The sequence below is a fragment of the Zonotrichia albicollis genome, chromosome 1, assembly GCF_047830755.1.
Source record: "Zonotrichia albicollis isolate bZonAlb1 chromosome 1, bZonAlb1.hap1, whole genome shotgun sequence".
Taxonomy (NCBI): Eukaryota; Metazoa; Chordata; class Aves; order Passeriformes; family Passerellidae; genus Zonotrichia; species Zonotrichia albicollis.
The window spans coordinates 101323484-101350203 of NC_133819.1; the positions used below are offsets into that span (position 1 = coordinate 101323484).

The 26720-nt window shown below is 38.8% G+C and overlaps 1 protein-coding gene across 1 annotated transcript; it reads left to right on the forward strand.

The window, feature by feature from the left end:
• The first annotated feature begins 296 nt into the window (after positions 1 to 296).
• On the forward strand, positions 297 to 1268 carry MC2R (melanocortin 2 receptor). The gene has a single exon (XM_005486736.2). It carries the CDS (start codon positions 297 to 299, stop codon positions 1266 to 1268), a length of 972 nt encoding a protein of 323 aa, XP_005486793.2.
• Positions 1269 to 26720: the final 25452 nt, after the last annotated feature.

Sequence of the window (26720 nt, forward strand, 5' to 3'; positions counted from 1 at the left end):
AGCTCCTATTTAATCATTTTTTTTTCTCTATGGTGATTATAGATGTGCTTTAAACTGCAATTCATGATATTTCAAATATTTATTTTTGCCTCATATGTGTGGTCAATTTCTTATTTATGTTATGATATTTATGTTTCTACATGTCTTATTGTAGGAGAAATTCCAGACATTTCAGTTAAGTCTTAAGATTGCTCCAGATGAAGGACAGAGCCTTCATCAAAAGAAGAATGGTCTGATTGACAGGTCAGCCTCACAATAAAGCCAAAGCTGAAAAAGAAGCAACCTAGACTCTTTCCATGACCAGAAGAATGAACACTGAGAGACCTTCCAACTTAATCAAACACCCAGGGCAGACAAGCATTCCATCCCTTGAAAACATAAGCAATTTTTCATTAAATATCACTGACTGCACCCAGGTTGTGGTGCCAGAGGAAGTCTTTTTCACTGTTGCTGCCGCTGGGATACTGGAAAATCTACTTATCCTCATTGCTGTTGTGAGAAATAAGAATTTACACTTGCCCATGTACTTCTTCATTTGCAGTTTAGCCATTTCAGACATGTTAGGTAGCTTGTACAAAACTCTGGAGAACATCTTTATCATCTTGTGCAAAATGGGATACCTAACACGTCACGGAGACTTTGAGAAAAAACTGGATGATGCCATGGACTCCATGTTCATTCTGTCTCTGCTGGGGTCTATTTTCAGCCTGCTGGCCATAGCAGCAGACAGGTACATCACTATCTTCTACGCTCTGCGGTACCACAATATCATGACACTGAGGAGGGCCTTGGTTATCCTGGCCATCATCTGGGCGTTCTGTGCCAGCAGCAGCATTGCCATCGCCCTCTTCTCCTATGAAGCAGCGACAGTCATTCCCTTCACCATCCTCTTCCCTTTGATGATGTTTTTCATACTCTGCCTCTACATCCACATGTTCCTCCTGGCTCGATCTCACGCCAAAAAGATCGCCTCACTGCCCAGCAGCACTGTCCATCACAGAACTAACATGAAAGGCGCCATCACGCTGACTATTTTCCTTGGAGTTTTCCTTTGCTGTTGGGCCCCCTTTGTTCTTCACATCCTCTTAGCAAGGTTTTGCCCACACAACCCTTACTGTGCCTGCTACATGTCCATTTTCCATGTGAATGGGACACTCATCATGTGCAATGCCATCATCAACCCTATGATTTTTGCATTCCGAAGCCCAGAGTTGCGGAGTACATTTAAGAAGATGTTCTATTGTCCCAGGTCAAGCTGCAACTGGTGAACACTTCATCAAAAATGAAAATTATAGAAGCATTTATGGGGTGCTGTGCAACATCAGTGTGAAGAGTTAAAAATACCAACAATTACACCCAAAGTAATGCTATGCTTGTAGTATACTGCCAGAGATTTTTCAGTTAACAAATAATGAATAAAAAATAAGTAAGCACACAAATCTTTGTCAACCAGACCTCCACACTAAGCTAATTCTGCTGATAATTTTCATTCAAGGAAAAAAACCTGAACAAATGTCTTAATTACCTTTTGTCATTTCAGAAAAATCCAAACTAAAATCCGCATCATGTTGCATTACCTGAGACATGAGCAAATTAATTTTGTATAAATTTCAATTCAATGCATATACTACTTTAAAATTCTGTTGGTTAAATTGCAATGAAGTGAACATTTGTTTCTAAACCATGCATTTGCATAAAAGTATATGGTTAAATAGAAAACATGGACATGTAATTTTGCTGTAAAAGGGAACTCAAGGACTCTTCTTTAACATCTAATCTCCTTAAAATCATGCAATTAGTGATCTCTAAGTTTCAAAAGCAACTTTTGGAGTGTAAGTCGAAAAGAATAGGATATTTTGATTAAAAAGATATTTGTAGTCACTGAAGTTTTTATCCAACAAAAAGTTGTCATGCCAGCAAAGACAGGTTTTGAATTTTAAAACCCTTAAGCCAGGTCTGAACTAGCAAAGGGGATTGCTGAACTTGTAATTGCCAGTTCTCTTCAATAAAATAATAACCTCCACAGATAGGAAAAGCACTTTGATTCAACCATGGCATGCTGCCACAAAGAATTCAAGAAAACATAATACCAGAGATAAAACTCAAACAGTTCCGAGGAAGTCAGCCACCCAGGTAAGAAAACAACTCTCCAGTCTGGAAGGATGCTACAAAGCAGCCTGTAATTTAGAAACCCTGGTGAGAAAATTTTGAATTTTTCCTGCCAAAATAATACAGAGCTCACCAAATTTAAAGGCAGAATGGCTTTCAGTTGTAAAACATTCTGAAGCAGTTCAGAGTATATAGTGAAGAATTAAACTCACAGTAATTCAAGGAAGTCATTCAGCTGTGCCAGAGAGAAGTTTCAAGAGTATGGAACATGGACAAACCATACAAATTCATGTTATCTTGGGTTGAATGAGGGACAATAAACCTGAAAGCCTCTACAGACCTGCAAAAATCAATTGGAAAAGAGATACTAAAATGAAAATTTTTCAAACGTATGCATTTATTGTAAAAAAAAAAAAAAGGTTCATCTATAAAATGCAAGTTTAGAAGGGAGTTCAGATAGAATCACATATTTTATTTTAATAAGAATTGCTTCATTTCCATCAAATGGCAGAATAAATGTAAAGCTGCACAGGAAGAAATGACTGTTAGAATTGGGGGGAAAAAGAAAAGAAATATACAATGTTAAAGAAAAGGGAAAACAAAACATCTACACTACTGCAGTGCCCTGTGCAAAACATCTACACTACTGCAGTGCCCTGTGCTCACAAATGATGAATTTTAAAATGATAAAAAATGTTGGAAAGAAAATTGTGATTAACACAGAGCTCATATTAACTCTGCAATGCATGAATTATCAGCCAAAAGTTCCTTCCCTCAAGACACTATTTTCCATCTGCTTCCCTAAAGCAGACTTAGTTAAGAGAGATAAGTAGCTTCCACCATGTTAGAAGTGAATGCATCCTGTAAGGAAGACTAACTGTACACATGCAAAGACTTCACATTCACAATGAGCTGTCCAAATGAAATTATTCTTATCATAAAATTATTTGTACCTCATAACACCTAAACATGGAGAAACACCTAATCATTAAAGAAAACACCAAACATTTAGCCCCATAATGAGGAATGCTCAAGAGAGACTCATGTCAAAATCTAAAACTCAGCAGTAAAAAGTATTATTGAAATTCTATAAAAAGTCCTTTGATAAGGACTCCTCTCCTGGAGATGCTGGCAGTTAGGGCTTGGAAAGGTACCCCTGTGAAAGCAGGGGATGGACAAGGTCATGGCTACAGCAGACCTCAGGCGGTGCCACCAGCTACTGCATTTTTCTACCACACCAGCCAGTGGCAGCTCAGGGTAGTCCTGACGGGTTTGTTTAACTGGCTGCCTTTGGCCCTCATCTGAGTGCCCTCACCTAAAAAAGTTTCAGGGACTGGCTGGTGCCAACCTCCCTTTGCAGCATCCCCAGGCCCAGAGGAAAGAGGCAGTGGTCACTCACAGACCCCAGGAGACAGAGACCAGCTCCCACCCCTGCACTGCCATTTTTTCTGCTTTGCTTTGCTTTGCTTTGCTTTGCTTTGCAATGAGAACCTGGGCTTCTACCTCGCCAAACAAAATTCATCCCATGGGCACACCTTTGATTGTGTTCCTCTGAGCCCTCCTTCAAGGGCAGGACAAGCTGTTCTCCAGTAACCCATCTGCCCACTCTTCCCAAACTATCCCACTGCCTTTCCCAGCACCATCCCCAAGCCTCCAGGCACCATTTATCTGCAACACACAGAGCAGGTGTGGTTATGCAGGTTATGGACCAGTGAGAATTTTTTTCCATCTAGCTTGTTGAAACAAGAAGTCAACACCTAGGCAGTAAGATTTTGGTAGGTTTTATCCCACACTGCTTTCTTTGACTTAAAAGTATTTCTGCAGTCACTGACATTGAACCCAAGCACAGTCTGGAACTGGCTCCCACCTTGTCTCACCAGAAATGACATGCCTGTTCTCAGTAGCCTACCTGCACTCAGCTGTGAATGCACTCAAATCAATATCCCAAAACATCTGTTCCTGTCATGATGCCTGAACAACACCCAAACTTACAGTTCATGGTAATCTCTTTAAACTGGTGTAGACACTGTTATACTCTGTGTCTAATACACAGACAACCAGCAAGAGTGGGAAGAGGCTGCAGGGTAGACAGGTTGCAAATCATGAAAACTGCTTATTTTTTTCCATTTTTGTGTTAGAGACAACAGGATTTGCCATATTCACTGTGTAAATTTGTAATAAGCAATCCTGTGCATTTGCAATACAGCTGAAATCTGTGTCTACAATGTTAGATCTGAAGCTGAGCCTGGGGGTTACGTAAGGAGTCAATATAAAATTCAAAATACACATGTAAACATTTTTTCAGTTTGCTCTAGTTATGATTAAATGGATTTTCTCTTGAAAATATTCCCTTCCTGGGAAGAAAGAGTCAGGAAGAACACAAAATATGTTTGAATAAAAAAGTTTCTAGAAAGATTTTAATTTTTCAGTCTGCCTGGATTTCTAGCATGTTAGCAGATGGCTAAGTCTCTATGCATTATCTCCTAATTGCCTGTAAATTTTTACTTGCATTTTAGTTGTCCACTGTCCCAGCAAGTTTCTCTGTCACATACCAATGTCTCCATATATTTACCTATGTTGCTTTTTGAACAGATTCTTTAGGCCACAATTTTTGAAGCTTTCATTGTATTGTGCTGAAGTCACTATTGAAATTCTCACTGAATTTTTAAATTCTCGCATTTATATTAACATGTAAAAGTGAAGACTTTTCTCAGATTTTGGAACCTCCCTTCATCTACCCAGCTTGAAAAGTTTAGGAGGCAGAATTGTACCTTAACTTTGGGAGAAAAAAAGTTCATTTTGGTTTCTACCAGAAGCTAATAAGCCTGAAAGGAACATTCAGTTCTTTGAAGATCACAGGCAATGCTACAATCAATGTTTCATTTGGAAGGGCCCACAGAACTTTACATGCCTGTGGCAACAAAACATTTCCCAGTCACTTACTGCAAAACCAAAGAAGAAAAACTCCTCCTCTCCTTTATTGTTTTGAACTGAACTTCGTGTTCAGGAATAAAATGAACAAATCTGATAAAGACACCCAGGGGAATTAATTCTACTGAAAGAGTCAGTATGCCAGTGAGAGACAAACTTGCGGTTTGATTTTGTTTACAAATTAACAAGACAAATACAGTTTATCCATGAGAAAATATAAGTTTAGAGTTAGTTTATTTATGTGAAAAAAATAAAGTTTAGAGTTAGTTTATTTATGTGAGAAAAATCTTGTTTCTATGAATTGTTGTTCTGGACAAGACTTTCAGAAAAATAGGTACCCTGGACTCCTTTCAGCCAAACAAAATTTCAGTTTTTCAAACAAAACCACATTCTTCAAATGATACATTTATTCAAACAGAACTAGGCACAAGTAGGGCCTGGTTTATTAATTCTCTCAAGGTAATTTCAGCAGAGAGCTATCCATTGTGTCCTTATCATTCAACAGCACTTTAATACAACTTTATTTGAAGTGTCATTTCTCAGAAGACACAATGCTGTTGTAAGCTTCCAATTCAAAGAGGATGACTTAAAGTACAATTCTGGAGAACTGAGTGGGACCACTAAACAAATGCTTTTCATGTCCACTGAAAGAAGTTTTCTTACATCCTCAAATCCCCTCACACCTATAACACAAAATCAGACTATTGAACTGTCACACATAGTCTAATGAGTAACCATTAACTATCAAATAATTCTGCATAACGGCTCTGGAGTACAAATTCTTACTGAGTAACTAAAATTATTTATTGCTTTCGAAAATTGTGGGGTTTTTTTTACATTAAGACCATGAGATGGGTTTGTTAGTCCACAGTCCATTGCTTCATAGCACTTTTACACTACCATTTATTACAACTTCAGTCCCTGAACAGCTACCCCTAAACTTTGTACGATCTGGATAAAGATGGTACATTTGTGGGTGGAGTTACTCCATTGGCAGCTTCTCACCCTCTGACAACCTAACCAAGGATAGAGGAGATGCAGCACATGGCCCAGGTGGACACTTGCACTGACATTTCAGCTGTAGTTAGCTGTATAGAAGGGTCCCCCGTACAAAAATACAGATTGCCTTGATGGACCCCAAAAGAGTCCCATGGCCCCTGCAGTGTCCTGACTCTGACCTGGTTATAAAGTCAGGCAATAAAAAACTACTTTCACAATGTCTAAAGCCTCTCAAGAGCCTCTATGCTATCACATCAGGAGAGCATTCAGCCCTGCAGGAAGTCTGGGAGTCAGAATAATACCATGAGGTATAATGCAGTCTCTAAAATGAGCAAGAAATGTCTTCAGTCCCTTTAAAATCCCATCACATAGGTTTTTCTGGCTAATTGCCCCTGACAATTTAAATTGGGTCTCAGGGTTTGGTGGCATTGAAAATCTTGGGTAGGCATCTTCCAATTCAGAACTAACTTCCCAGTCCAGGGACTCCTGCAGCTATTCACTTTCAAAAGTAATAATTATTATCCATCATTCTAAATATGCATTTGAGCTTTTGCTTGAATTTTAAAGAGTTGCTGATCCACAGAGTTGCTTAATGCACCATTCCAGTCTCACAGACCACAGTCTTACATTTTCATTTACTTGAGAAATGAAACCACTGCCAAGTAATTTGGGTAATCATATCATCCCGTGTGACAGCTAAACCTGTCTTAACTGCCAGCCTGTGCAACGAGTTAAAAAGAGAGGGAAAAAAGAGCTCCAGCCCAGTATGGAGCAGCCCATGTCAGAGGGCAAGCTGAGAGGAACTGACAGAGCCCTCAGCCCTCATCTGCACTTTGCTTCCTCTCAGATCACAGCAGAACCTTTGAAAGAAGGGGGATTTGTATAAAAGGCAGCTGTTGACTCCTGGGTGAGCAGGAGGTGGAAAGAAGCACAGCCTTGCAAGTAAGAGTTGGCTGGTTAATAAGGGGCTGAGGCTGGCAGTGTTTCCCATTAGAGGGGCTGGCACTATGGGCAGTTAAATGCCTGGGAATACGCCCAGGGAAAAGGGTTGATAAAGAGTAATAATGTTTTAAAATAACGGTGCTAAATGAGCAAAATCAGTTGTTCAGTTTTTTTCTGTACAGAGGGGTCTTTACTGAAGGCTTTGTCTGCGTGACTCAGGAGTATCAGGGGTACAAGAAGACTCATCACACGGAAGCATCCCTGGGTTTCCAAGTTGGAAGCTTTGCCTGCAAGGTCAAGATTAGGTTAGGAGAGACAAGGGCAGGAAAGAAAAGAGTAATTTCTAAGACTGAGTAGCACAGCATGGAAGTAAGCTGAAGAGAGAAAGAAACAGGTGGGGAGGACCTATTCATGTTGCATTCTGGAAAGAAGCATGTAGAGCTGAGAGAAGTAGAAATGAAAGAAGTAACATTCATGGTCAGACAAACAGAAATGCTGAGATGAGTGAAAATAGCAGAGATGTCCAGAACGTGGCTTCTGATTTGCAATAGCAACCAAAAATTGGTGCATCCATTTGATTTAGAGATCAAAGACACATTGAAGTCTTATTTCTTTGGATATGTGTGTGCAAATAAAGTGGTACCATAACTCATGGAAAGAATTCAAAACAAGTCCTGAAGAATTCATAATGTAAACAGGGATGATGTTTGTGCTTTATAGCTTGATTATTAATTTATTTTTAATTTCCTTTCAAAAATGTTCCATTTCTTCCTTAAATCATCATCATAAAATTCTCTGTAATGATCCTGGTCACTGTTAATGTATCATGTCTGGGGGTCAGCCATAATACAGTCAGATTAGGTGTGATGCTTCTGGTATTTCAAAAATAACCTGGTAATTTAAATTTAAAACATATTGCACAGTCATTTGAATTTCAGATGTTGATGTTTCAAAAATATCTCATGCATCATATGTTTTACATCCACTCTATAATTAAGCACCTTGCAGTACACTTTCCTCAGCTGATTGTCCTTCCAGCAACTAAGGCATGAATGCAAACTTTTGCTTTTACACAACTAAAGTTACCTGATATAATATCTACACTTACAGATAGTAGTCTGTTCAATGACTGTCTTCTTATATTTGAAACAGAAAGCTTGAATACAAAGCAGTACTGTGAAAAAGGAGGGCTAAATAAACTGAAGGACTTAGGTGGAATTTGGTGCCTGAAAAAGGAGGACCTTCATCTGTTTCTGTTTTCCTTGCAAGCAAATGAACATGAGCTCAGATGACTCCTTGTATTGCACTAAGCCTGTAATGGAGAATTTCTCCCCTAAAGAAGAGAGATAAGCTTACTAAATCATTTCATATTCCTTGCAGATAGCTTTGAAGAAGCACAAACTCTCAGTTTAAGGTTTGGAAAATATTCTCCTGAGGCAACATGCTAGGAAATAAGGGGGAAGCAAAAGATCTTCTGAATTAAGTAAATCTGCTCCTCCAGTGCTTCTAGACATATTAATGAAAAAGTCTTCCCCCTAAGGAATATGCTGTACCAACTGGCAATGTTTTGAAACAAATGCCTAAAATAAGAGGCAGAAATAGCATTTGGCAGTTCAAAAATGCATCTGTTCTCTTAATGATACTTTCATATCAGTGTTTTTGGGTCACAGATGAAGCAATATGAAAATGAAAGTGGTTTTACTTCAGACTAGCTTTACTTACACTGATTTCAAGCTGAGGCACACTTTTTTGTCCATTAGTGAATCTCTTCCAAAAAACATATTTGTTCAGGTCTGCTGAGTAAGTCCTGGAAAGGTATCCTTGGCCTGATTTGTGCACTTTACCTGTTACCAGCTTCTCCACAACAGAGTGAAATGCAGATTGCCTTGTCTGTGATTTTGTGGCCCCAGCTTCATGAATTAGGACAGCAGTGGGGAAGAGGAGGCTTTTTCCATAAAAGAGAAACCTGATGCATCTGCTGAACTGGGTGACAGTCCCTCCAGGTTCTGAGAGGGAATATTGGTAGGAGAAGCCAGACTCTTAAAGGGCACAGACCTGTGCAGCAAAGCATGGCAGCCAGACCTATAGGATGGCTGACACAGAGCAAAGGAGTTGTCAGAAGATGTAGCATTAAGAAGAAAAAAAGGCAAAGAAAACAACCGAGTCGTTTTAGTACTGCTAAGAGTAGAAATAGTGTCAGCTATCAAGAGAAAAATGTCAACCACCACTGCACCCAGGATATTGTGGGTTGCAAGAAGTTGGCACAATAGCCGAGAATTAAGAAATGAGAAAGGTCTAATGACAGAATATTGTGAACTAAGTTTAAAATGTATATAATTGGTTAAAAATTAATTTAATTCTAACATACCTGCTTCGAACCTAGCAATCTGTGAACAACCTGAAATGCACTCTAATTTTTTAAATGTTTGCCTTTTGAATGACATTCTGTTGTTGCCTGCATTAGCTAGAATCCCTTTTATCCATCAACAGTAGATATTTTGCTGCATTTTAAAAGTCACTTTTTAAAAAAATCATACTTTCAAGACCTATTGTTTGCTGCTAAATCTTCTACACCTTTTGTCATGACCCACTCACTCCTTTTATGACCTAGTTGCAAGAGGAAATTTTAAAGTTGCTCTCCTAGGCTAGTTATCTCCTAGACTAGTTATCTCAGGGTATTTTCTTGAATGACAATACTTGAATTTATTACAACAATATAAGATGGAGTGAAGGTCCTCTGAGTAATGAAGACATTGGAAAGTGGGAAGGATGTGTTGTGACTATGGGGAAGAAATGTTCTTGCAACAAAGCTCCCTCATGCTTTCCTCCAAAAAAGCCAAGGTGGGCCAAACTAATAGTAGTGTCCGGGCTGCAATACAGGAAAAGCTGAAAAAGATTTCATCCCATCCTGACCACTGTACCTAAAGGATCCCACAAACTAGGAAGTCTTTGCTGTCAGCACACACACACACCTCCACACACATCAGGAAATCTCTGCAGCTGAAATAATTGTTCTTTAAAGGAATTAGAACTTTAAATTAAAATTATTATTAGCTGGCCAAAGGAAGACTGCATCTGGAAACAGAGGCCAGAATGCAGCCCGTTTCTATTTCTGAGGAGGAGGTTAAGGAAAATGAAGGTAAGGAACAGACTGATGATATTCCAGGGAGGGTGGAAAACAACTGTGTCAAACCCAAACATGGTTTATCGAGCAAGAAAGTTAAAGGTAGAAAAACCATGCCTACAATAAACAGAGTGAATTCATTAGTTTTAGTACTTAGTGGTACCACTGTGTGTGTTTTCTGTGGGATGTTGGGCCCTGTTTATATCACGGGGGCGTGACTCTTCTTTTTACCCAAGATACACAACAAGCGCAGTGCATTTACTGTGTGGAGTTAAACAGCCCAAACAGTATCTTGCTTAAGGAATAGTAGCATCTCTTCAGGAGATAACTGCTCTAGCAAAGTGTAATGGTGAGGGTAAATAGCAGATATTTGAAATACACGTTCAAATATACACTTCCATGGGAGCAAATTAGCCATAACATATGGAAGGCAGTACCCACACTCCAGCCTGCATTGCTTCCTCTCCATTCCCTGGTCACCTCTTGCTGCCTACATTTCAAATGTATGTGCAGATGCTCAAAGTTTAGATCAAGAGTCAGTCTGTCCTCAGCTGTCTTTAAAAAAATTGTATATTATCTTTGGCATCTTTTATAGATGATTTGACAAGTTACCAAAACCACAATTACATATACTTGAAACACAATTGTACCCACACCTAAAGCTAAGCAGGCAGCAGCAAACAACAGGGAGAAGAAATAAAACCAGATCCTTTTCTAAGACACAAGGAAACCATAAATTGACAACCCATCAGGACAAGAGAAAAAACTGACAGGGGACTGCATATCTTTCATGCTGATTCACAGCTTGCTTAAATCTCTCCTTTGTTTTTCAGCCCATGACCTTTGGATCTGTGTACAGATGCCTGTTGTACAGTACCCTTTTGTTCTAGGAAAAATGTCTTTCCCAACTATAGTTTTCAGCTGGTTGCACAAGTTTCCTAATAAAGAAATGAGCTATTACACCAGGATGGCTTTAGGTCCCTTAGAAAGGTCGCAAGTGTCTGTGCTGCTGTAGGGGAAATTGGAAGAGCCAGAGGAACACATGCCCGTGCAGGATCTGATCTAAACGGAGTCTCTCTATGGGGGTTGTTACAGACACCAGTCCTCTTGCCTTCATTTACAGGGGGTGAGCTCTTCCTACCCTGAAAACAACTAAAAAGAAATAGTAGGTGACTCTTTGACATTTAACTAACTACTCACAATTTTTTCTCCACTAGATTGACTGAGTTCTTGAACCATGTATTCTGAGCTGCCAGCACTCTCTGCATATCTCTGACATGGGATGCAGTTCCATAGAGCTATTTGTACATGGGAACAAAATAGGAAGGTTAAAAATAGACACCTAAAAGATTTTATCAGGATGTTCAGATGTGTTTGATGAGCTGTCAGCAGTTAGATCACCTACATGTGCCACTTGTCAGACAAATAAAGGAAAGGATAGATAGAAAATTATAGACAGACAGACAGATAGATAGATAGTGTTCCATCATCATTGAGCTATTTTCCTCCTTCAGAAGAAAATTTGGCCACTCAATAAAGCAGTACAAAATCTTCAGAGACAGAAGCTGAAAGGTATGGAAAATATATTTTTGGACAGGACAAACAGAAGCAGCCCAAATAATGATGCCAATTTGATCAAAGTACAATGGACTGGCTATTTCCCACTAAGAAATGGACATGAAGGAACAGTGGTTGTAGGGGAATTAAAACATTCCCATCCTTGCAGAAACAGGAAATAACAGAAATAATGTTGCTATCTACAGTACTTATGAGGTTCAAGACCTTAATGAAGGCAGTTTTCATGTTACTGCCAAAGATGGAACTGCAGTCCAAGGAATGGTCCAAAATTTCTCAAAATGAAAGCATAATGAAAGCATGTCTGATATGTTATGCCTCATTTCAGAATAGAATTTTATTTGCCAGAATGCAAGGGGCTTGCTACTTCTGTTCATCACTTTTACAGACAGGTGTTTCCCAATCTCTTGCTGCACTCAATGGTTTTAAAAACATGAAAATTTTGCAGTTCAAGGTAAGCACAGAATAATTTTATGCACTCAGCCATGACAGCACTTGATTTAAAGCCAATGAAATTATTACTGAAAGAAAACCCTAGCATATTTTGCAGACAGGTCATTACTTTGGCTGGCCTCTGAAAGCTCTGCTGATCAAAAATGTGTGTCTCTTACAAAGGAAAAATCGAACAATTACAGTAATTAACCAAGGAACAACACTGGAATCTCCATCAAGGACGGTAATATATTCCCTTCTAAAATGCTCATTCCAGGCTGCGTTATTAACAGATGTGTCACACTGGTAAGAGATGAAATATTTTTCTTTATCTTTCACTGAAATTCTTATTACATTTACTTAAATCAAAGGCTACCAGAAAACAATAAGTTCTTCACTTCCTTTTTCTATTGATTAAAGTAAAAGCTATTTCTCTACCTAGTCATGTCAGATTGAATCTAAGTGCTTTCAACATCATTATCACCATGGCAGCTATATTCATAGTGTTCTTCATTGCCTTCCCAGCCACTGTAACTGCTTTTTTGACAAACAGTGTATTAAATATTATAATTGCTCAAAAAGCTCTTCATAGATTAATTTTCTTGTGTATAAATTTATCTTTTCCCCAGATAACTAAAATACTCTTCTCCAAAGACATTACTTTTCTTTCAAAAACCCTCTATTAATTCTATTTGCAAAAGCTGACAACAAAACTAAAATATTTCAAACAGAAACACTACAAAATCAGTTGTTTGGTTTTTAGTTTGTTTTTTTTCACAAAGTAGAAAACTGTAAATGTTACTTGAGATGATAAATGGAACAAGGACATTTTGATAATGTGAAGGCAGATATCTTGGGAACAAAGGTTGGTAACCACAGTCCTCTTCATCTCTAGTAGTTGCATAACTAGAGATTTTGAAACAGAGAAGAAAAAGCAAACTTAATTGTGATGTCAAAAAAAAAATAGTTACTAAATTTGCAGAAAGCCAGAGTGAATAGTTAATAATTAGTCCCTTACACAGCCAGTGAGAAATATCTGTGTTTCAGAAAAACATGTTTTGGCTTCTTTTATTATTATAATTACAATGAGTAATTGAGGATTCACAGGGAAGGAGGGAGGGAAGGAAGGAGGGAAGGAGGGAAGGAGGGAAGGAGGGAAGGAGGGAAGGAGGGAAGGGAGGAAGGAGGGAAGGAAGGAGGGAAGGAGGGAAGGAGGGAAGGAGGGAAGGAGGGAAGGAGGGAAGGAGGGAAGGGAGGAAGGAGGGAAGGAAGGAGGGAAGGAGGGAAGGAAGGAAGGAAGGAAGGAAGGAAGGAAGGAAGGAAGGAAGGAAGGAAGGAAGGAAGGAAGGAAGGAAGGAAGGAAGGAAGGAAGGAAGGAAGGAAGGAACTATGAACAACAAAAGGAACCTGAAGCTGACAAAGGAAGGTTGATAACAACAGCCATTGCTCTGCACTTAGCAGTGGTATAAATGAGAATGATTCAGGGAATTGCATATTCAAATAGTACAGAAAAAAAAACAACTAAAGAGCTACCATGCTGTAACAGTAAAGTAGCCAGGAAAGAGTAAAACCCTTTTTTATTCAGCTAATAACCCTTAAATTCCACTAGTTCCCTTCAGTTGTCAATAGGTTTCACAAAAACACTTCAGCAACAAAATCCTCTTTAAATAGATGCTATAAAGAACTTGGCAAGGACAGTACATGTTGTGAAAGAGAAGTGGAAAAATATGTCAGTCAGTCTGCATGTGCTGGGATGCTACCAGATGATATGTAAGACATGAATATCTTAATAAAGAGACAGCTTCATTTTTAAAATATGAATCATTCTGAAGCTGAAAGTATATAATCTTCATTGACCTCATCATAACAGGGCAATGAAAAGGAGAGAAAACAGAAAAGGGGTCTAGCTCTTTTGTGGTGGCCCCACTATCCTTCCATGACTTCTGTCATCCTGCTCAACCCATTACTTTCTCTACCTGTCCCTAAACTTCTTGAATCATCTTTGACAACTTCACCTTTCATCACAGAGCCTTCAGTTCACTTGAACTGCTCAAGCAGATCAAAACTGCTTGAAGGAAATTTCCTCCTTTTCTTTCAGCTTTTACAAGAATGTGAAGTCAGAACGAACTCCAGTGTCATGTCTTCAAAACAGCACGGGTCACTTGCGCCCTGTGAAGTGCCTCTGTCGCCGTTTTAGTCATGTTTCAGTGGAGTTGTATTCAGCTTTTTATCTACTTATTTCTGCACCTGTATAATCCCTCACCCCCAGCTGCACAACCAAGGCTTTGAGAGGAACAGAAGCTCTTCTCTGAATGACAAAAAGAGCTAGAGAACTTGGCAGGGTTTTGCAGAGAACTCCTCTAATTACCCTGCAATATTTAGACCTGCAGCATCATAATTTGCCTTAGGAAATTATTCTTCCACAGAGTTTTGCTTGGAATAAAATCCTCAGAGGACGATAGTGACATCTGCAGCTCATGCACCACAGGTTTCTAAGAAGAAGGGCAAGGCTTTTGCTTCAGTGAAACTCTCTTTCATTTCTGCTGGTTATACATGAGTTCAGTGCTGCTCTGTTCTAAGTAGGCAGTTGTTGTGGGTGAACCACAGGTGGTAGCTCAGCCCCACACAACTCACTCCCTCCCCGGCACTGGTATGGGGCAGAGAATAGAAGGGTAAAAGTATGACAGCTTGTGGGTTGAGATACAGAGAGTTTAACTGATAAAGTGAATATTGGGCACACAAGCAAAGCAAAACAAGGAATTCAATTACCACTTTCCATGGGCAGGCAGGTGTTCAGCCTTTCCATCCGCAGGAATGCAGGACCCTATCACATCAGTGGCTTTTGAAGACAAACAGCATGTCTCTGAATGTTGCTCCTTTGTCCTTCTTTCCTTGAATATTTTTATCGCTGAGCATGACACCGTGTGGTATGCAATGCCCCTTTGGCCAGGTGGGGTCAGCTGTTCTACCTGTGTCACCTCACAGCTTCTTTTGCACTCTCAGCCTCCTCACAGCCTAAGGAGCTCAAAAGGGACCTTGCTGCTCTGTAAGCACTGAGCAGCAATAACTAAAACATCAGTTTTCTGTCAACACTGTTTTGGTCACCAATCCAAAATATAGAGCCATACAAGCCACTGTGGAGAAAATTGATCCAACCAAAACCTGTACCTCAGTGTGAAGAAATTATATTTGCTTCTGCTGTAGAAAGTATGATCACATAAGGTAAAAAAAAAACCAAAAAAACCCAAACGAACAAACAAACAAACAAAAAAAAAAAAAAAAACAAACCCAAGCTTTGTAAAAACTATCAGTAAACTTTAAAGGAGAAAATAAAAGTAGCACCAGTAAGATCCTTAGTGTCACAAAATACTTAACCTACTTTGAAGTTAGAGAAAATGTGGGAAAATAGGCCATTAACTTCCCATTCAAATTATGTCTTCCTCATTGCTTTTACGCATGGAATTTCAAATTCTAAGTCATTTATGGATTTTTCACATATATGTTGAGCAGATACTCTACTACTATAGAATACTACTGTACTAGCTACCAAATACAGGAGTAAATTATGTTAAAACAGACACAGAAAGTGCTAGAAATAAGATTGCTTTACCCTCTTATTGGAAAAGAAGAGGTTAAAGCTTTTGGAGGTTTCTATGTTGTGCTTACTCTTCCTTTATGCAAAAAGTGTATTGTTACAAATGGATGCTTTCTCATGAGTTAAATAGACAGATGAGAACAAAAATGTTTTACTGTTTATATGGAATTTGCTTGCTCATTTCTGCTTTACAGAGCCACCACTTAGCTGAGGTGAACTTGCACAGAAGTTCATTAAGTGAAAGTGGAGAAGCAGGATGTACATTCCTGGTTTCACTCACAGTGCTGTATTTTGCATTCAACTGGGACATTAGGAACAATCAAGGACCTGCACTTCCCCACTTGTCAAAAGGAAATGCTGTGGTTTCTGGAGCAAGGCAGTCGAATGCTCCTACAGAACAGAGCAGAAATAAATGGTACAATCCTTTTCTTGTGACCATTAAGGGAATTTATGCTAATACAGTTCAGGCAATCTACATGACCAACCTTGGAACAAAGTGTATTTCTGCAAATTGGGTTGGGATGCACTAGTAGAAGTCCACAGCTCTAATCTAGACTAGCAGATATTCTTACAGCTGTCCAAAGCCTAAGCACGTTCAACTGCAGCCACATTCCTTTTCAAAGCTGCCATTTTTAGGAAATTATCTCTGTCACATGTTCTTGAGAGTTATTTAACAGGTATTAGCTGTTCACTGGAGCAAAACTATATCAGAGAAACAATAAGTTTCAAGTTTTCACCCTGTTTCCAGTCTTTAAAGAAATATTGATCTTTATTGCATAAACCACCTCTCCAGAAAAGTCTCCTAGCTCCATGCTTTGTAGCAACAAATCAGTGAAATATCAAGTGTTGCCATACTTCAACTAATGTAAAAGGAGACAGCAAAATTATTAGCCGGAATGAATACAAATATTTTAAATCCAGTCCTTTAGAGACAAAAAGTCTCAGCATAATTTAAAAAAGAAATCTTAACTGGCTAGAAATTATTGATTTTTCTGAGAATTAGACAACATAAGATGATACTCCTTCAGAGGAACATCCTTTTAAAAGCATATGCAGAGAAACAGGACTTGCACCACTTGTGCTCCTACAGAAGAGGTGTCTTAGACACACTCAGAGAACATCCTGTATCTTCAGAAGGTTCATATATATAACTTTCAAGGTATAAGATAGTCATTGGATAGAAAAGTTTTGTTCCTGATAATTACAGAAGAAAATAACTGAACATGGAAATGCAAGCCTCTGTGTCTGACATCTTTATTGTAAATTCAATTGGTTATGGAGAATCCAATTGCTAATGGAAAAACTGGAGTTCAAATACGTAGGAAGAAAAGATCCACAGTGTCTTTCTCTTTTGGTAGCTATGGTTTAGATTTTTCTGTGACTGTTATGAGATAAATAGAGCTTCTAGTTAGAAATGTGTTCATCAAAACATATGGAAAGGGACTTTTTACAAGACTATATAATGACAGGACAAGGGGAAATGGCTTCAAACTGAAAGATGATGGATTTAGATTGGATATTAGGAAGACATTCTTTACTGTGAGGATGATGAGGCAGTGGAACAGGTTACCCAGAGAAGCTGTGGCTGCCCCATCCCTGGAAGTGTCCAAGACCAGGTTGTACAGGGCTGTGAGCAACCTGGGCTGGTGAGAGGTGTCCCTGCCCATGGCAGGGAGGAGGTTGGAAGAAGGTGGTCTTAAAGGTCTCTTCCAGTCTGTACCATTCTGCAATTCTATGACCCTGCTCCAATGAGAAACACACCATGATCCAGCTGCAGACAAATGTTGCAATCTGGTAGGAAAATTCTTCAGAGCAAGTCAGGAAATAGCAGCAGGTACTTGTTGGGAATTTCTCCCTTTTTATCAGATCTATTCTGCCTACACCATTCTTGACTGCAACTGACTCTAAGAGCTCCAAAAGCAAATCTGGATTACAAAAATAAGATCATTTAAAGTACCAGAGGTGAAAAAAATTCTAGTATAGTCAAGTTCTGTTTCCAGGCCAAGGCAAATTAGACACTTGGCACTGAATGGATAAAGAGGAGCAAGAGGATAAAGTGTTCTTGAGCTGTTGCTTGGTTGTAAGTGGGCAAAATTACTTCCCACAGTGTCTCACACTAAGAAAGAGGGGCAGCACTTTCCATTTCCCTTCTCGCCTGCTTGAGGGAAATGCATGACTATGAGAAGACTGGAGCAATGAATTAATTTTTTTCCCCTTTTCTTCTTGCAGTTGTGCAAGGTCTTTTATTCCCTCTATAGCCAGGCTTCAACTTTCAGTCTGTCACAAAGAAGGAGAAAAATCTTGCCTCATATAGAACTGGCCCATAAATTGTTGAATTAAGTAGAATGATGTGCAATGTGAAGCATCTCTCTGCATGATCCAAATAGTCTGTCTCTTCACCTCTCCATTCATTTAAAAAGTCCATTGTACTCCAGATTTCCTGGAGTTCTACTAAGAATGGGTATTTAGAGATATTTAATGTCTAATGGCATTCTACTGCTGAGACAGTCTTTGGGAAATTCCTACCCTGTGTTTACTGGTTTTTCTCTCACATTTTCACTCACATTTAGTTTCAGGAAAAAAGGCTGAGGCATAATGGGGTTTTTTAATTCATTCATTTTCTTTTAAGTCCATTAAGATTTAAAAAACTTGAATCAGAATAATTCAAGACTATAGTAAGAATTTTAAAGAAACAGTCATTCAAGGGAAGAATATCTCCAGAGTCCCAGTAATGACTACCTTTTATTTTGTCACTTAATTATAGGTTATCATAGATTATATAATTGTGTATGAAAATTGAAGATCAGTATAGTACCGTTCATATAACTGGCAATTAATCATGTCCTTTAAAATTCTCCATGTCTTTGCTCTTGTGTAGAAGAAAACAAAAATGTACCATCAGAGAACATCTGAAATGTGTGTCCTCTTTCTAAATACCCAGCCTGTTGCATAAGGACTCATGATGCTTATTTACACCTTTTCCAATCCACTTCTTAATTAAATTGTATCTCACCCAAATTTTTGTATCTCACCACCCTTCACTGCCCCTCCCTATGCCAAAGCCACAAAAAGTCAAGGAGCTGGTAACTCCTAATGGCCTGCAGTCCCTGGTCTGCAGACAGAGAATCTGGCAAAACCGTCTGGACTGGCAGATCCCAAACGCATTTTATGTGGACCTCAAACAAATTTTGAGTGGATCCAGTAAAGAAGAAGAAAATATAAATAAACAGAAATTTGCAATGTGCAAGCAGTAGCAATAAAGGCATCTGTTTGAAAATAATTTTTAAACCACTAGATTATGGGGCTACTAAAATGATATCCAGACACCATATATGTTAGATTTAAACAGGGATTTGTGCTCAAACCCAGTTAAATTTCAAACATACACTTGGAAACTCCAGAACTGCTCTAGAACCCATAGTCAAATGCTTATTTCTAAATTTGTCCCAAAGGAATTCTTGCACCTCATTCAGGAAATATTATTTCATTTATTTTTTACAATTTTATTTAAACTCATGTTCATCCTGATGGTTGAACAGTTGTTTGAAATGACAGCTCCTCCCTTCCCTTGCAGGAATTTAAATAGGAACATTAGCAGATATGAATTTAAGGCAATTTTTATTATTCCCTTGCATTTCACCTCCTCCAACTTTTGTAATTCCTCGCTACCTATATTAAAAATTTTAGAAACAAAATACACAAATAGCCAAAGCTATGGGTGATTAGAGGAGCAGTGACAATAATCAGTGCAAAATAAAATCAAATAAGGCTAATCATGGTTGATTTGAATAAGGTTAAACAATTACAGGAAATTAAATTATTAATAAAATGGGTCATGTCACTGCTAGATCTGGATAAATTGATTTTAGCATATATTATTCCATTAACTTAATTCTTCTTTGTGTTTTGGTGGGGGGTTTTAATGAATCAATTTATTCCACCACTGCTTCTTAGTTCAAGCAGAACTTTATACAATGTTGTTTCACAGTTCAGGCTAGTCACTTGTACAAACGTGATTTCTGACTCAATCACATTAGTGTTAAATTTCATCCATTTCTTATGCTCTGGTCTTAATCTGAACTCATGAAAACTTTCATCATGAACCTTCACCTTTATAAATGTAGGAAGATTTCCTTTGGACCATATTTATTTACACATTAAGAAGAACAGAGTTTTCACTGTTCCCATTCTTTGTTGGGAAAGAGACCTGAATATCTGCTAAATTTTCATTAAACTTATTTCAAAATTTTAAGACCAGAATGGATCAAAACAATCCACCAGCTTGACTTTCATAATAAAGACCATAAAAATCTCATCCTGTGATTTCTGCAGCTAGGTGATTGGTGAATTAATTCCTCACTAATAACAATGTAGCTTCTGCAGGCTTTTTTCACAGCCTCTCAATTTTTTATTTTAATGCAATAATGGCACCAGACAGGAAAAGTTACATTTTCAAATGTTTGTGGAAAAAAATTACTTCATTGATTGTCACTACGTAGTCTTTTACAGGTGTTTTCTTGCTTTATTCTAGCTCCAATATGAAGTATGCACACTGTATGGAGAAGGGACAGAGATTAATGACCTTTTGCAAAAATAAATTGTGTGATGAGTCATGTCATATCTTCAGGCACTTGAATTTGTCAAGTACAGAACATGAACACAATGATCCAGCTAAGCAATTTACCCAGGGTCCATCTACCTCTACATTGGGCCACAATGCAGAGATCTGTAAAGAATCTCTAGGCAACCTGGTGCCAGGGCTGTGGGAAGCATAACATTGCTGGCACTGTCAGCACGCAGCTGTTACACCCAAAGACAACACCAAATTACAGGTGGCTAAATGACCTGGGACCCTCAAGTCAGCCCATGTGCCATGTTTTCCTTTGATCCGCTGGGATGTTGGGTAGCAGGATCGCTGGTGTGGTTTCCCTGCCCCCAAGTCATCAAGTATGCAGTCCTGCAGATTTCAGAAATACAGTTTGCAGTTGTGAAGAACAGCCTGTTCTCATTTTTTTTTCTGCTTGAATTTGCTTGAACTAGAGGCCAAATCAAGAATGCTACCATAAAGTTAATGAACAGCGGGTGCCAGTCAGCTACAGATCTTTTCAAAGGAAAACCTGCAAACTGAAAAAAAATGCCTTCAAACTGTCTAATTGCAGATAGACTAAGGGGATTTTAGATCAAGTGCTTATGCAAAAGGTGAGTAATCAAAGACAGCAGCCTTAGAAAAACAGGTATTTCAAAAAACTTTGTTTTCATTCACCACTGATTGTCTCTTTCCCATAGGATGAATCCATTTAAAATGGTGTCTGTTTCTGCAGTGCAGAGCAATGTGTTGCTGCAGGAGGTACAAGCAGTGCTTATTATGAGCTGCTATCAAAATCCATGGTTACTTAGGGAACAGTTAACCCATAATAATGATCGTCTGGATCAGTAGATTCGTGAAGGTTTAAAACTGAAAAAAATTTACCTTGAGATTGGTCGAGTTCTTTAGAGCCTGGTGCTAATAACACAAAGGTCGTGGGTTCAACCCCCATTTACTTAAGAGCTGCACTCGGTGATCCTTGTGGGTCCCTTCCAATGCAGAGTGTTCTGTGAATTTGGGATTACAGCTGCTTCATCTGCACCACAAGCAGACAAATGCTGGTAGAAGGTCCCAGAAAGCTAATCAGCAGCAACCCTAATGCCCCCCAAAAATTAGGAGTCAAATATGCCTTAGGAAAGAAGTAGAAAAGATTTTTAAGTGAATCCTACCTTATAGAAGAAGAATGATTTCTGTAGAACAAAAGTCACTTTCACTATTTTGTAGATAACTCAGGTTGTAACAAAATCTTAGCTTAAAACTGTGGATGTCATTAACAAATCTCTGTCTAATTTCCATCTATTTTTCCATTTCAAAGGTAAGAAACAGCATTTCATATTCTAACTCGACTTTTTTACAGAGAATTTTCAAATTCTCCCAGGGAACAGCAGGGAGAATTTGACACAAATGTCTGTCTTTGCCTTGTTTGTGGTTTTGCCAGGGCATTTGCACTACAAATAATGTTTCAAGACTACCGTCATCCTTTTAAAGTCCTTGAAGTACAGTCTGAGCATGCCTCCTTCTGGAACTCCTCAGCCCCACACTGCAGGCCAAACTAAAAGAGAGATGTAAATATTCAAATTACAGTATCTGGTAGGAATTATTAAGTTTAAGAATCAGTAGTTTGTCAAGTTGAACTATGCTGGTCACTTCGGGATAGAGGTTCTTTGCTACCTGTGTGCTATCCTGTCTCTCCCTTACAAAGTTTCCCTGTCTGAAGTGTATTTTGAATGAAAACAGACATTATGTTGAAAGTACATTTAAATTAAAACCTCCACAGGAAAGTGCAGGAACCCCTCAAGTACAACTTTTAAGGTGTCCTTCCCCTGTGACCTGGCTTATTAGAAAAAGGGACAGCAGTCTAATAAAGCATGACCTTACCTAACAACTGAGACAATTGCTAAGAGTAGCAATGAATATGACACTCTTAAGCCTTGAAATCCTATCAGCTGGACTGTTTAAAGTAATTAATATAGAAACTGGAGTGTAATTTGTTTGTTTCAAAGGACAATCGTGCTCAGCACAAGCATTTCAGAGGACTAAGGATGCACTAGTAAGAGGGATTACTTGTGTGCAAAATGCTCTCAGTCTAAAAAAGCCTCCAGACACTTTCACCTTCTGAATGTCACAGTGTCCTACTCTCTGTCCTTAACCTGTGTTTTAGCAATGCATTTATTTGTTTATTCAAACAGCAGTGATCGTAGCTGCTGCTTCAGTTTTTCACATTGCAAGGACGTTTCAGGGATGTTGCAAAGTTATCATTCACAGGCAACCAGCCATAGCTGAGAAACTAAAAGAAGAAAACAAAAAGAGAAGGGTTATTTAATCACAAAGGTATGAAGTCAGTATTTTAGAGCTCTACTTTCAAAAATAACTCATATTTACCTCCATGCCTGCACCCTCAGGACAATGCTAGGCTTCTGCAAGCAATCTTGCAACCATTGTTTGAGACTTCATTCATTAGTGTTTGAAAAATACTTTGAGACTCTCAAAAGAGAGATGCTACAGTATTCTAAATATCTGCCTAATTAGTTCTGATCAGAAGTTGTTGTACCCAATCAAGAGGAAAGATCAAAAATATCATTGAAAAATGAACTGCAAAACAAAACACAACAAAAATCAAATTGAAGATGTTTAAATACCTTCCTATTTATTTATGGAGAAGGCTTAGTATATCTCTTCCAAAATGCATGACTTTTAGGACCACGTGGACATCCCTATCCAGGCCTGGAGCATAGATGAGGGGCACTGCTGCAGGCAGTGGTCTTAGGACAAGGTCTGGTAGCAGCCTCCACAGGGAACCTTCTTTATCAGCTCTGCTAGTACACCACAGTTTTCCTTCATTACTGTTAGCCCTAGTCATTGTCATCAGATGGTTTTGTTCTTACCCAGCACCAAAAATGCTGGCACTACACTGGCAACTAAGTTTTAAAGTATGTGTAGTGCTGGATGTCCAGCCTCCCTGCATCCTCACTTTGGTTCTTCCCTCAGAATTTAACCTTTCATTATTCAGCCCAGTTATTTATTACCCTCTTTAAAAATTCAGTACAGTCTTCTAACTGACATTTTCAACAAAAGGTCATCTGAAATACACACAGTGTTTCTCATATTGCCTGCTTTCCCCTCTAAAGGTCCACCAGAGATAATGTTGTGTTTGTCATCTATTTACTCATTACATTGTGCAAGAGGCCTTTGATCCCCGGTTTGTCTGCATGCCAGGTCTGTCTCACAAGAGGTAGCTCTAGGGTGGCTTTCCTTTTTTCCATTTCCATCCAATTAAGCTGGACATATTTTCAATATTCCCCACTCTAAATGAGTGTATTTCTTGAAATGCCATGGCTAAGTTCAGTTATTAATTGCACCTGACTGGAGCACCAGGAAAAACCAAGGAGCTGGCAGTGTAAATTCACCTGTCACTTATACCTAAATCCCTTGCACCTTCCAGTTTTCTGGAAGCTGAGCACCTCTGCTTTGGACAGCAGGAACACCAAGAGCCCACAGACTACAAATACCATTTTAAAAATTACTTCAATCAAAATTAGTAAAATATATGTTTCTCCTCTTATTTCACCAATGGGACCATTCAACTTTCCAGAGTGCAACTAAACCATCAGACTATGCAACAAATACTATCTTTTTCTTCCAAAAAATCGACCTTCAAATATCCACCTCCAGAGTCAGAGGTGGCCACACCAATGTCCCTTTTCAATGTGAAAACCTGAATATTTAGCAGTTTTATTGTGAGATTAAAAACTTGGATTTCATTCAGGATTAACTTTCTACCTCTTCATTTTTTATCTGTTTTATGCAGGAACAGGAACTCTCATTGGAACTTGAATTGAAAGTCAAGTGATTCATCTCTTTTCTTTGCCATTTGAAAGGAGGACTATTCAAGCACCTGCTTTCCAAACTATACCAAGTACCAAGCAGAGCACTTTAGACCAGGAGAAGTCAAAGGCTTAACTTACCTTTTCCAAGCGACTTAAGCAGTTTCCATATGACATGACTTTGCAGAGACCCCCAGCCATAGCACTGGAGCTTGGGGACTCACCAAGATGGGTTCTTGGTCTGAGGAACATAAGAAATAAATTTCTTCCTGAACATACTGATTTTCCATTAATGCTTAAAATTTTGTTATTTTCCTTTCTGAAGGAGAAGGAGCTTGAGAGGTCCCCTATCCTGAATTCCTACCATGTGGCTCTGTGGGGAAAAGATGTCTTACAAGACACTGCAGTGGAATGGGATTCAGTCACACCTGGTGAGGGTCTTGCACACAGACTTTCAGCCACGTTTACAGCAACTCACTGACTCTACTCCTCTAAAATTGAATTTGGCACAAGTATGTGTACCAGGACGCTTTTTAACGCAGCCTAGTCCTCACAGCAGGACACGGCTATTTATCTTCATCTTTTGTTAAGAGTCAGGTGTGAACTTGACAAAGACTTGAAATTCTTTCTAGCCCAAGCTCCTCCACTTACCTACCACTATGTGAGCAGAGAGCGGGAATGTCATCTCCTTTTTATAGCCAGGGCTCCTTATGTTCTCTGGGAAAAGCTTTTGTGAAAGAGCTGCTTTTAGTTTAGGTGAAGTATCTCTGTGTCACTATAGGACACGAAATAACACAAGCGCACGCACCGCTGCTCTTAAGGTGAAGAAAAGGGAAGTTTATTTTCTGACTCTAACATTTATACTTTTTTAAAAGTGACAGTGGATTGGAAGGTGAAAGTGCCACCTCTCCAATGGCACTGGACAAACCAACAGTCTATCAACTTTCTCTTCCTCTATAAAAGAATGCAAAACAAGTTATTTACAGAAAGTGTGTGAGAAAGTTTGCTACAAGAGTGTAAATATCAGAAGGTTTAGAAAAATCTTAAAAAATCAAAGTGACATCTCTGAGCTTAGGTCAAGGTTGGCACTACTAATCATGATGTTGCTATATATTTATAACAAGGTTAAAGCAGAGTGTGGTATTTTCTGGGTTCCCAGGACAAAAGAGGAATTGGTGAATCTGACTCCATGTTCTTAGAAGGCTAATTTTTTGTTTTTTATGTACTTATATTATATTAAAGTAATGCTATACTAAAACTATACTAAAGAATAAAGAAAGGATACAGACAGAAGGTTACAAAGAATGATAATGAAAAACTCGTGACTGCTTGCAGAGTCCTGACACAGCTGGATGGTGATTTGTCATTAAGTGAAAACAATTCACATGAAACCAGTCAAACAACCACCTGTTGGATAAACAATCTCCAACCACATTCCAAAGCAGCAAAACACAGGAGAAGCAAACAGATAATTATTGTTTTCATTCTTCTCTAAAGCTTCTCAGCTTCCCAGGAGAAGAACCCTGGGCAAAGAGAATTTTTCAGAAAATATGATGGTGACAGCAGAGGAATCTTTCCTACTATTCTTTGAATGGAAAAATATCCTGGACAGATTCCCCTGACTTTAAAAAATACAAGGAACCTCGGAAGCAGAAATAATAGTAAGGTCTATGTAAGGCTATCTCAGCACTATGAACTGTGGGAATGTAGAATTTCAGGGACTTGCATTCTGACTCAAAAAACCATGCAAAGCTTTTCAGAAAGAAGTTCAGAGCAAAGAAAAGGTATTATAGAAGGATGATAGTTACTACTATGGTCATATTTTCAGAGTAGGTGAAGTAGGCACATTTCCTTGAAAAAAATGAAAAAGCTAATTCATGGGCAACTTTACTTATTGCCTGCCAAAACCAATTGTGTCCTGTTAAAAAACTGGCAAACTAAAGAGAAAAATGAATCTCATTTTGTTGTGGGTTTTTGTTTTGTCACTGTTCATTAAGGCATTTATGCAACAGAGCATCAAAAAAGTTCATGTGATGCCTTTGCAAATCATCTGGAGCCAGCATACAAAGCTGATCATTCTATTTCTCATAGTGCTTTAATCAGGCGTAAAACCAGCCTAATTGAAAGGAAGGGAGTGATAAATCACCATCTGGAGGTAGCTGTGCAAATTACAGGCTTACCACCCTTCTCAAGGAAATTATGAGGAGAAGTGCGTGTCTGAACTTGAGATCCCTGATCCTCAGCCAGGCAGAGCATGGCTGGGACACAAGGCCCTTCCAGTCTCTATGGCCAGGCTTCCATCCCATCAGAGGTAGAGAAATGAAGGCTGTGTCCAGCAGATGAGTTCTGCTACAGAGATAGGGCACGGCCAAGGCATGTACTTGGTCCAGAAACATCCCTAAGAAATGTGGTTTTGACATAAGTTTTGCATGTCCTTAACATCAAAAATGAAAGCTTGTTTAGAGAACAGAGAGCCTTTGTTCCCATGAGCATTTTAGAGATCTTGAAATTTTCCAAATTATAGAGTGTGTTGTACGAAATGAAAGTATATTGTTACATACTGCATAGACAACAAAGAAGGCAGCAGCATCTGGCACTGTGGAA

Excerpts from the sequence above, each read along its gene's own strand:
- MC2R (XM_005486736.2), top strand. The coding sequence starts at position 297 with ATGACCAGAAGAATGAACACTGAGAGACCTTCCAACTTAATCAAACAC.